At 25.5% G+C, this 12,982-nt stretch overlaps 2 protein-coding genes across 2 annotated transcripts; both read left to right on the top strand.

Moving 5' to 3' along the window:
* Window positions 1-3,223: 3,223 nt before the first annotated feature.
* LOC119684348 (protein late bloomer-like) lies at window positions 3,224-4,242 on the top strand (the record flags this gene model as incomplete). The annotated part of the gene is made up of 4 exons (XM_038098374.1): window positions 3,224-3,391; window positions 3,473-3,628; window positions 3,747-3,944; window positions 4,011-4,242. Coding segments are annotated over 4 exons (594 nt in total), but the record flags the coding sequence as incomplete, so codon positions are not given.
* Window positions 4,243-6,669: 2,427 nt separating this feature from the next.
* On the top strand, window positions 6,670-12,148 carry LOC119683778 (protein late bloomer-like). Its single transcript, XM_038097639.1, has 5 exons — window positions 6,670-6,883; window positions 9,012-9,115; window positions 11,215-11,373; window positions 11,499-11,831; window positions 11,895-12,148. The coding sequence occupies exons 2-5, from the start codon at window positions 9,056-9,058 to the stop codon at window positions 11,964-11,966; spliced, it is 624 nt and encodes a 207-aa protein (XP_037953567.1). The 5' UTR covers window positions 6,670-6,883; window positions 9,012-9,055; the 3' UTR covers window positions 11,967-12,148.
* Window positions 12,149-12,982: the final 834 nt, after the last annotated feature.

Below are 12,982 nucleotides of genomic sequence, written 5' to 3'. Positions count from 1 at the left end.
TTTTTTTATTACTCAGCTTTAAATTAAAAACTTGCTCGTTAATATAATTAAATTATATTTTATTATTTTTTTATTATTCTGTGTGGTTTAATAAATACCACACTACTATGTTTTATATAGTACCAAAATATTAAAAGCAAATTAAAACTAATGTAAAATATATAAAAATATTTAAATAATATGTATATTCAAAAGCCTTTAAGAATGTAGAAAATAATTTTTTTAAGTACATATTTGAACTTTCAATAGGTCTTTTTGTGGCTTACGGACGGGCAGATTTGTAGCCTAACCAAAGCTTGAGCCTGTTAGTTTACAATTAACAAAATAAGTTTAAATAATTTTTTCCAACGGCCGACTTCACTGCTTTGTGAAAATAAAAAGAAATAAATACCTTGAATTTTGCCAAGAAAAAATCTATCTTATAACTGTTTAAGTATCAAGATATATAGAACTTAAATGATTTAATAATACTCATTGAAAGATATTACTTATATATTATTTTTTTTTATAAATATATCACTGTTTCGGGTATTCTATTTCAAGTAGGTAGAATTAAAAATTTTTCATTATATCACCTATTCTATTATAATATATTTGTAACACATGTACATGTAAGACTAAATAAAAATACAGACGTAATATTAAGTATTTGTTACTATTATTATTTTAATAATAATATATACATTATTTATTTTTATCTTTGTTTTAACAAAATAATTCCTGCGAACCTTCTATGCAACATAAATTATTTTATTGTAAAAAAATTGACTAAAGTAGCAGGTTTTTAATCGCCACGTATATCTCTGAGGTTTTTTTATTCAAAATTAGCAAACTATTGAAAGATTTTTAACATGAGAATAACATAAGACACCGCTTAGACTCATTTTTATACCCTACATGCATAACTTCTAAATCCAACATTTACTATATACTTTAGCAAAATACTTTAGTAAAACAATAGAGAATATCTAAAGAACATTTAATCCATATACTGTCTTAAACAGCTAGGTAAGATTCATCAATACAGCTATTTTTGATTGATTGATGTATTAATGAAATGCTATATACTCGTACATTGGAATGTTCATTTTATATATACATTATCAGCTCGATAATATTGTTCGATATAGTCATTTATTTTAACTTGTCATCTGAAATGATACTCGGTATTTAATAAGAGTGAACTTTGTTTAGAACCACCAAAATTTTATCACTATAATAAGACGAGATTTAAAGATTGCAAGTTAATTAGTTTTTGATCATGGTACCCCATGCCATATAAGATTTCGTTTATAACAAAGGATAATGTAAAATTCTATGCTAATCATTTCAGACACAGTATATGAGACCGTTGTATTACTCTTCTGATATGACAACATTTTTTTGTCAATGTGCCATTGTAGTTTTGATTTGTTAAGTATCCAAATTCATGTTATACACCATTATTGAATACTGAAAGGGCTAAGATTTGAATATATCTAATAGATTTATTAATTAGGTTATAATTTATTTACCTTCAACAAATTATTAATTATATTAATCTCGTCTCCAGATTTAATAATATAAATAATTTTATTTGTAATTTTAATCTTTTTTTTCTTTAAATACAATCGTTATATTGTATGAACTCTTAATTTTAATGTAAGTTCTGATGGACTACTAACTAAGTAATCATGTAGGGTATCAAAGCTTTAGCAAAGCCAGAACAAAATTTTTTTCTTGTTTCTAGAAGATTTCGTATAATTAATTTAAAATTTTTTGATTATTCTTCATTTATAATTTTTACTCAATATTAACTTTTTTATTATGCAAATCACTAATATTTATTAATATTAATTCTTTAATACTTAATAAATTATCCATTGATAAATTCAAATTTTTTTATATATTCATGTAATTAATAATATAAAATAAAATAAATTACAGGGTGCTTTATTTTAAGATATAAAAAATTTAAAGCATATTTTACAATATAATGGTGGATCTATTCCTGAAATATAGTTTTTTCAAATGTTTATAATGCGTGTTTTTAAACCAGAATAAAGTTGAATCCAAATCCTGGTTGTCATAGTCTAGTTGACACGCACTGTAATATCTGAGTAGCTACTTTCAGAGATAAAAATTATGAAAACATGTTTAAAGTTTACTTTCGCTGTTAATTGCGTAGAGTAGTTCTTTAAGACCTATATATGGAATGTCCGTTCCCCAATGAAATATTTGACTAAGCCTGAACATTGTAAAATATTTTTTTATTGTCTCTTCTTCTTCTTCTTTGTTGATGGTTTTAAAATTTTGGTTATAATAATTCTATGTCAATTTTTTGGTCTGTATACTTAGCGACCAATGAATGATCTGTCAAAACGAAACCAATAGATATTATTAGAAGATTCAAATATTTCATTGGAGATTTTATGAGTTTGACTTATTATTCTGATTTAGTATTTGGATTTAGAGAACTATTTCTTTCATTGGTACTACTTAACCGGCTTCTAGTTTTCTCTCAAATCTCTATAGATTTTGAATGGCACGTTTGTTGTGAAGTAAGTGTTTCTTTCTTAAACAAGAAACAACAAGAAAGGTAGAATCACATTTCTTTATCAATTAATTATTTGCCCTTTAAGCAGTTCTTTGACATTCTTTTTTTGATTATTACGTTCTTTTTAAAATGATTCTAACTCATTTAGTCTGTGGTTTGAACACTGCTAAGATCTGTTCGATGACTCAGTTTTCATGAGTAGGTTTTGTGTAAGTGATATCTGTAAACTATTTATTTTTCTATATGTATAATAAATTTGTATAAATATAAATGATATAATGTCTTACTGAGATGAGTTTATTACATTTCCATATAAATACGTTTAATTTATAATCGAATTATACTGTATGCTTATAGATAATTTATGATGCAACTAGGCTTACCAAATGAAAGACCACTAAACTCTGGTTTCCTCCCACAAATAAATAGCAGTCATTGTCTTAAAAAGTATTTAATAATAAGTTTATGCATTTTAATGAATTATTAATGATACGTATTGAATCATTTTTTAAATTAGTAAGTGATCGAAGTGATCATACTTAATACAATAGTTTCTGTAGACGCGGAAGTAATTAATACTGTACACAATATATTAGATAATTTAGTGATACATTAGATAATTTCGTGATTAATCAAGTTTTCTTTATTTATAAAGTAATTTATTGAAAAAATAATTAACATTCTTTCATTTTTCAGATTCTTGGCATATATGTCATATTATTTGGAGCGCTCGGTTGGGGCGCTATGCCACAAATATATGCTATTGGCATCATTGCTTTAGGGCTCGTGCTAGTTTTAATATCATTTTTCGGTTGTTTTGGAACACTGCGTGAGTCTCCACGTATTCTATGGACAGTAAGTTAGAATATCACCTTAATATATCCATACATATATAAATATATAGTATATTCATTTAATAATATACATTTCCTTTAGTATATAGTCTTTTTACTGATACTACTGATTCTGGTCGTTGTTTTTATGCTAATAAGTAAACCGGATGTATTTAAGAAATATGCATTAGAAGGTGTGGAATATCACTGGAAAAAGGAATTGAAAAAATCAGGAGCTATGGATACCATTCAAACCACAGTAAGTTTGACCATTTTTGTAAGGGTTTATCAAAACAAGTACTTATAATAATGCTTACATTCTCATAATTCCATATAAAATTTATTTAAGAATAAAAAATTATTTCCGTTAATTTCAGTATTCCTGTTGTGGTCGTAATTCTCCAGAGGATTATATTACTATACAACGTTTACCTCCTGCTAGCTGCTGTGTAGATCATAATTGTATAAATCCGTTGAATCTTTATATTACCGGTTGTTTAGCAAAAGTGGAGAACTCATTCTCCGATGAAGAGATTATAATGAAATACAATGAATGGGGATTGATTGGATTTGATGTAAATATTATAAAATTTCTGAAATTTTTTGGAAGAATATATTTATCAAAATGTTTTTTTTTACAGATTATAATTTTGGTTATAGCAACTGTATTAGCTATACATTACACAAATCGGCGAAGGAGATATAGTTATTAATATTAGATTTATTGGACTTAAGTTATCTTAAAGTTTGTAAATCTTTTTTTAAAATAATTTTAGTATAATTTACTTTTAGAAATAAATTATTTATTTATTTTATTTAATTTTATTATATTTAATAATAATATTTTATACTTGTCACTTGTACCTTTCAAAAAACTCGAATAAATATTACAGGAATGTCCAAATAAAAAAAATATTTGTATTTGATTTGAATTTAAATTATATTAAAAGATGCTTGACTTAACAAGCTAGTTTCTTTATTAAGTTATCATGAAAAGGAAAGGATTAAATTTGTTCTAGAATAAAGGTTATTCTCTGATTCTTTGACTCTTTGACTAAACAGACACTTCCCTCCGAAGTAGCATTGAACTGAGATTACTGGTAACCTACATGTCCATATATCTTGATTTGTGTTACCATTTGAGAGAAAATACTCTCTATAAAGTGAAAAATTGTCGTTTTTATCTGGAATGGAAAGTGATTTCAAGTCACATTCTCTGTAACTGTCCGACTTTGCTCTTGATTAGGAGAAAGATAGTAAAGTTCCTGACCCTATTATTCTTTAACGAGTGACATTCACCCACAGATATCTTGCTTAAGTGGTTTCTTTGCGGTTAGTTCTAACACAAAAAACATTGATTGAAGTGCTTTACTCTACTCTATCGCATTCAATATGTAGTAAGTAAAATTTTTCATATTTTGTATAAATAGACTAGGGGTGGCACTGTCCCCTACAGCTTTGCTTATCAATCCCCGTTATATTCAACAATAAATTTGTGCTCTTAACAGTCTCTAACTTAAATTTTCGATACATTTTGAAGCATTAATATGAGTTTTACGTTTTTCATGCGATTTTAGTGTTTATGAACGACGATCTTCTTTTCTTTCAGTATCAGTAAAATTGAGACGTCAATGGCCTATTATTTATTTTGTTATTTTATAAATGTACGAAGGCACGGAAACACTGCAGTGCGTTCAGATATTACTTTTTCTAAAATAGATATGTACTCGAATTCATATTACCTAATAAGTGCATTACAAATGATGTCAGCCTAGAAATGCACTCTTCCCAATCAGTCTTCCCAATAGGCTAACTCAATCTTTGGGCTAAGGAAGCAATTGAGTAATAAATCACTCTCTTGGCACACAAAAATTACTCTCTTCAAGTCTCTTGGCATGACTGTCCTGCTATATAGTGTAGTAGCTTGAAAAATAACTAATAGATAATGCTTTGGAAGGTCTTTAGTCTCGTACACGTTGGTAATAAGTATCGAACTAGAAGGAACTTTCAGCCCTATAAGTGCATACAAATTCAGCATCTTTGCTTGGTTGATCATGTCGTGGAAATGGAAGTAAATACTCCGGCTAGAAACGTGTTTGATTCGATACCCTGAAGTGAATAACGTGGTAGACACCGACCGGTGACTAATGGTATGAAGGCACTCGGCACTACCAATTCGCGAAAGTAGGCTACCGATCGTATTGGCTGGAAGAGACTACTGAACGCGGTCCAGAACGACTAATATTTGAAATCGGCAACTACGTAAGTATATAACAATTATATTAGAAGCATGTGGAGTTGGTTTGACCATATTAGGTTATTTTGTGGACTATATAGGCTGGGAAAATTTGTTTTAAAATTATTAGTATAATTGGTTATTATATTCTTTTATAATCCCTACTTCTAAGCATGTCTACAGTATAGTTCTTTTATAACACCCAATATTTATTTTGGCTTTTAATTAAGTAATAAAGTATAAGATTCTATTAAATAGTACAAACTAATCAAATTAATTGATTTATTATACAATTTGATGGTTTTAATATAAATGTGGACGTCAAAACGAAATCAAAACATTATAAAGTTGATGTGATAAAATGCAACTTTCCACATTTTAATTAATATTCTTAATTGCATTAAATGCACTTAACATGACAAATTGAAAAATAATTCAATTAATTTGCATAATTTATAAACAAATGTGCCTAAAATAATAATAACAACTCTTACGCTCTTTTATATAAAAACACTCGTATAACGTAAACACTTGCCACTCAATATTAAATAAACTCAAAATGCAAACTGATTTCATATACATACATATAAATTTGTTTGTGCATAGCGAAAGCATTATTCTGTTTAGTATGCACAATAAAGAATGCGATGAAATGTTTGTAAACAAATCCAAATGCACAGAAAAGTGCTCGAAAAGCTTTTTTCCGGCCGGCAAACTCAATTAATTGAACTCAATTCGTATTTGTTATTATACCGCTATTGCGTTTGTTTGTATACAGCAACAATGTATATAAGCAACAATGTCATAACAACGTAAACACAAAACACAAATAAAAACAAAATCAACTGAAATGTAACGTATGGCAAGCTACTCCAAACAGTGACAAACGTAAAATATATAAAATGAAAATACATTAATTAGGCAACAAGAACAGCAACAAAAACATCAACAACAACAATAGCATTAACAAAAAAAGAGCGCGTACACAATCTGTAGTAATAAGAAGCATTCGTAGTTTGCTTGGCTGGCTATTGGCACGCAGGTTATATGAGTGAATTTTGAAACTTGTTTGTATGTGATAACGTGACGTCATCGTTGCTTGAGTTTCAAAGAAAAAAACGAAAATTTTGAATGTCTTTTTTGCTGTTGAACAGTTTGTGTGCTAAATTGATACTTGGAGAGTAGAAAAAAATAACCTTTTGTGTTTAGTTTGTGGGTGAACGTGTAACTTAAAAGATTTATTTTGTAAAATCTTATTTTCGTTTTTTTGTGAAAAGTGTAAGAAAATAAATAAAAAAAATGAGTATATAAAAAAATGTGTTTACAAAAATATTTATAATGCTTTTTAAAACATACAAATTTTATGTGTTGACATTTTAATTTCTGAAGGACTTTTTGTCAGTGTTCTGAGTAAACAATAAATTATTTAATTTATATTTTTATAGTAAATTAAAAATAATTATTTAAAAAATTTATTTGAACTAATATATTGTACTTAATTTTTAATTATTATATTGTTTAAAATAGAAACGAATTACTAGATTTATTTTTAATTATTTAAATTGAAGAAAAGTTTAAAGATTAGTAATTATGTCATTTTAAGTTAACATCAATGACGTAATAACCATTAATAAAATAAAAAATAAACCAAAGTTACCAAAGTTAATAAATTATTAACTGTGATTTGTGACATTTAAGAAAGAGAAATAAGTGAAAAAGAGACGAAGAAAATCAAGAAAGAAAGAAGAAAAATTAAGCGCTGGAATAAAAACCTAGTTTTAAAACCTATTAACCAAAAACCATCGAACACAGCCATAAACACAAAATATAATAAATAAATAAAATAAAATACATAAAGTAATTTAAAACAATATGAAAAATTGAACAAATATAATTAACAAAAAAAAAAAATGAACATGATTTAATATAAAATTTAAGAATATGAAACGATAAAATAAAATCAATATTGAATAATTTAAATAAAATGAAATGAAAATTCATAATATAAAGTAATATAACAGAAAGCAAAATCAGAATAAAACATAATATAAATAAAATCAAATAAGATAAAATACAATAAATAAAATAAATTAAGAATTTATAAAATAGTAAAATAAAAATTAAAATTAAATGAATTCTCATATAAATTAATAATTTTTCAAATTTTAAATTTTAATTTTAATTACTTCACTTTAAATATAAAGTGATAAAGTAATATAAAAAATATTGAAATCGTGAATAATGTGAATTTTTAGAAAAAAAATAAAATAAGGTAAAATAAATAAAATAATTAAAAAACATATAAAATAAAATTAAACAAAATTAAATAAGATTGTAACTTCATTTAATATTAATATTAATTAGTATTTTAATATTAATTAAAATACAATAAAAAAATGTATGGTTAGCCAAAAATTTAATTAATTAAAATAATATAGAAAGTATTGTTATTATTGTGTTTGACTGCTTTTCGAAGTCTCTCTAAAAAAATTAATAATTTAAATATATTAAATTGAGTTAAAAACTAAACCAACAACTGATATAAAGAAATTTAAAATAAAACAAATTCAGAGTAAAACAATCTATAAATAAAATCAAATAAAATGTAATAAGATGGAATAAAATAAATAATGTAGGTTAAAATATATTTGTATTATTTTAAAGAAAATAAATTGAGCTTAAATACAATCGCAAATAAAGTAATATATATTAAAAGAAAATAAAAGAAAATACAAACTCAAACGCAAATTTAGAGTAAAACTAAAATAATATAATATAAATAAAAACATAAAGTTAAATTAAAATGAAAATAATGCTATTAAATTAAGTTTTAAATGAAGAAATATACATTAAAAAATTAAAAAATAAGCTAATATATATCAAATTTATATAACTCATATAGAATAAAATTAGATAAAATGAAATGAACTAAGTTGAAGTAAAATAACAGTAGTAAAATATCGGCCAAGGAATTAAATCGGAAAGGAATTAGAATACTATAATACTATATTTATAATATAATACTATAATAATTACTATAATACTATAATTATAATATAATTATAGTATATAATAAATATAAAATAATAAAATATAATATAAAAAATTTTTTTATAATTATAATATAAAAAATTTTCTCTTAGTGCAAATATACGAAAATATTAATATTAAAAAACTGATATACATATTAATAATTGTTGCTTTTGAACAATGGGAAACAAAAGAATATTAATTATAATTAAAAATAAAAGTTAATATTCAAGCTTAGAATTAAAATTAATTAAAACTAAATTAGTGACAAATTAAATATCATATATTTGTATTAATATGTACATCAATATATACTTTACATTCTGCATGTTTCGTTTTAAAATTGTTATTAATTATATATAACACTTCCCCTTAGCTTTTTGAACAATTCGAGTCTACACAGTCCTATAGAGCGTCGTCATGGGTTGCGCTACCACCACCGTAAAACTATCCTCGGTTGCATTCAACGTCATTTTGGCGGTAAGTTTGATTAATGCTTGTCCATATATCATGAGAGATTACTGCGACATGTGATATGATCTCAAAATTAATTTACTATATATAATGCAACAAAATGATATTTATGTAAATACTTGAAATAAAATTACATCATTCAAATTGTGATATATTGTTGAACTGTTAATGATTTTTATACATTTTTATTTTATTTTCTTATATATAATTGCTAATTAGAATAATAGTGTCTATACATGTCATTGAGCATGATGTCATACATATTGAGCACATTGAACTAAATTTAAAATTATTTCAGAATTTATGAAACATGAATTTCTGGCTACAAAGAATTTACAGGTTTAATTTATTCTAATATTTTTTTCTGTATAATAATATATACATATATATATTTATGTATCTATATATGCATAGTGTGTTATATATTTAAGTGAATGTTTTTGTCTATTATTGCTTTTGACAATTTTGTATGATTTTTTCGAAATTTTAATAGTTCGTAAAATTTTTGTTTATTTTTTTATTTAATATTCGAAAATAGTGAAATCATTTCTCATCAAAAACAAAAAAAACAAACAAATTTAAAAAAAAATGTTTATATTATTGTATACTTTTTTATGTATTTTATATATACATAAAATCGTAGAATAACTATATTTTAAGTAATTCTAAAAGTATTTTACTTTCCACAGGTTTATGTATTCACATAATTACAGTATTGAGTCCTGTCCATTGACAGGTCAGAACATATTACTCGTATAGTCCTGTGTACTTTTAGTGCGCAGTACATTTTATGTGTACTTGTCGTGACTTTAACTTTGACCTATTTTAGGCCTCATAACATAAACGCAAACATACATTTCAAATATGGTCTGCTTTCTACTTCATTAAAATTTCTTTTCTAAATAGAATGACTCATCACCACAGGATATTTTCAGATATTTTCCAATGCGTAGAACGCGCTTCTAGCGAGGGTGTCGGAAATATGCATATGTCGTATGTCCTTAATAAGTTCAATTTACAACCAAGTCCTTTATATAAATTTCTTATTTGAAGAAGTAAAAAAATATTTTTATTTTAATATTTGTAAGTTTTTATTATAATATGGAATATAACAAAACATACGGACTTGGCTTGCTATCTCATTAACTCATTAAGAAATCACATTTTGCACTTTCTATTTAATTTGTTTGCTAAAATTTGTGTGACACGCAAAGAATGGTTGAAAAAAATATTAGTTTGTTAAGGAAAATTAAATTTATATTCATTAATTGCCTTTTTTTTTTGTATTAATGAAATGAATATAGTGCGAATATACGCTTAAGTCCTTTCTGTAAACAATCTTACAAATAAACAAATACGTATCAATTGATTTGAATACTCTATGAGTACAGCTCTCACTACACTCATTTCATGTGCCCCTGCATCTTAATTGACTTATGATCACTAAAGAGAATTGCTAAAGAGAATTGGTGTAATATCTCCTTTGCAACTAGGTAGGTAGGTAGGTTTGAGTGGTAGTATTGTTTCCAAAAACCACACTTGAGCTCAAATGATGGTTCATTGTGGTACCACAATACAGTACACAGTCAACACTGAAAAAGGTAACGACTGCCCCAAACCAACCTGACAGTTCTATAAACTTGGCCAGGTCTCCAACATTAAAGGGTGACAGCTCAGTCAGATCGGTGGGAAAAGGTGATCCGAAAATTTTTAATCTTCTCCTAGCTAAAGAAGAACACTGACACATAAGATGCAGCATGATCTCCTCTTCATCCTCAGAGCCACAACCTCGAAAAAAATCATTATAGGGTAGAACCAGTCTTATAGCATGCATTCATATTTCGCAGTGGATTCAGTTCGCTTAGACGCTTACGAATTTCAGCTATTACCGTCAAAGCTTGCGATGCGAATCTGTTTGATCATAAATAAAGCTTTAAACATACTGCCTTGTTCTTAAAAATTTATAAAATATTTTTAACTCAGAATACCATATATTTTAATTTTAAAAGATCTATATTTTTTGATCTTTGCTATATTTTTTATTTAATATAATTCTCTCTAAAGGTTTTATACAAAAAACTTATATGATTTTATTTATGATATAGTTGCTTGGACTCGGTGCCATTGGGTGGATTGCTAATAATCCTGATAATCTGAGTCGAGAAATGGCTATAGGGGCTTACGTCGTTTGCTCGCTAATTGTTCTCTTTTCGTTCCTGGGATGCTTTGCAGCAATCAAAGAATCAGTTTGCCTTACAGCTTTGGTAAGTTAATTCAAAAATATTATCAAAAAATCATTTTTTTTAAATAAGTAAATAAATAATAATTGAATAATATATGATTATTAAATAATTAATGATAATAATTTAATATTTAAATATAAACAAAGTGCGCTGTTTTCCTACTTATATTGGCTATATTGCAAATTATATCCACTTATTCCGATATGGTTGAATATAAACGACGCGATGGAATAGTTGATCAAGCATGGAACCGTAATGAAATGGATGCATTGCAAACGGACCATCAGTGCTGTGGCAAGGATAGTCCACAAGATTACATACTCCTAAATAAATCAGTTCCAGCTAGCTGCTATGTCAATGGAAACACAGCAGATGAGAATTATATGTACACCGTCGGGTGCAGTGTCAAACTACAATCCTATTATCAACACAACGATATTCGATTTCTCGTTGTATCCTGGATACTAATTGCATTTGAAGTAACTAATTGAAATTAAATTTAATTATAATAAAATAATTAAATAAATGAATTTATTTTTCAGATTTTAGGATTTTTATTAGCAGTATTTTTAGTTATTAATTTCCGTAACAAACAAAGGCGAATGCAATTTTAATTTAAGAATGATGGACAGCAGCAAAGTACAAGCCATCTTGTTTGGGAATTTTATCAAAATAATACTTAATAACATACTATAAATTTAAATATTTAATAAGTTTTAAAATTAATTTAATTGTGATTTGCACGAGCTTTAAGTAAATCACTGTGTATGTATGTTACTATATTTATTACTACTAGAATCATAGAGCTCCGTTAAAACTATTGGTATTTCATGTAAAAAATGTGACTAAGTATTTAAATAAGTAAAACAAGTAATTGTATTAATAATATTAATAAACTAAAGTATTTTATTAAATACATATCATATTGAATAACATCAAAAATAATTGTTTTATCATTGATTTGGACCCTTTTTGCTTATATACACGTGAATATATTTCTTAAAATTTTTTTCTAAATATACATATACATAAATTGAATATATATTATAAAATAACAAGTATTTATTTTAATATTAATATGTATTGATATTGGACCATACTTTTGAAAGGAAGATTCAAATCCATTGAAAATAAATCAAATATCACTCATACGCAGCGTTGTCCCACATTAAACTGTAAAGTTTGGGAATTGATTTTTTTCAAAATTAAAAACAATAATTAAATGATAATTAAATGATATCGTACTATGTATAGGAACTATATGTATTTATATACTATATATTGTGATGCAAGTGATTTGAAATGTCTTTTATTTTTATTTATTTTAGATTAAATAATAATAGTAGTTTTTACATCAAAATTAAAAATATTATGTTAAAACATGACTAATATTTACCATACTAATCTGACTACTCCACTCAAAAATTTAGAAATAAACTATTTTATTAGTACTGTGGGTTAACGTAAAGTTGTTGTGAAATATAGTCACGGAGTCAGGATGTAAATGACTACAAAATATTAGTATTTGTATTTTCGGTTCCAATTTAAGACTAACTGGTAGTGGTAGTGAATACATAAGTAAATAAGTAAATAATAAACTCAACAAAAACTGATATTTTTAAGTATAAAA

The sequence above is a fragment of the Teleopsis dalmanni genome, chromosome 2 (genome assembly GCF_002237135.1).
Source record: "Teleopsis dalmanni isolate 2A chromosome 2, ASM223713v2, whole genome shotgun sequence".
Taxonomy (NCBI): Eukaryota; Metazoa; Arthropoda; class Insecta; order Diptera; family Diopsidae; genus Teleopsis; species Teleopsis dalmanni.
This window is presented reverse-complemented; position numbering and strand designations above follow the sequence as displayed.

Coding starts and splice junctions, on each gene's coding strand:
- LOC119683778 (XM_038097639.1), top strand. CDS start 9,056: ATGGGTTGCGCTACCACCACCGTAAAACTATCCTCGGTTGCATTCAAC. Junction 9,116..11,214: donor CATTCAACGTCATTTTGGCG/GTAAGTTTGATT, acceptor TTTATGATATAG/TTGCTTGGACTCGGTGCCAT. Junction 11,374..11,498: donor CAGTTTGCCTTACAGCTTTG/GTAAGTTAATTC, acceptor ATATAAACAAAG/TGCGCTGTTTTCCTACTTAT.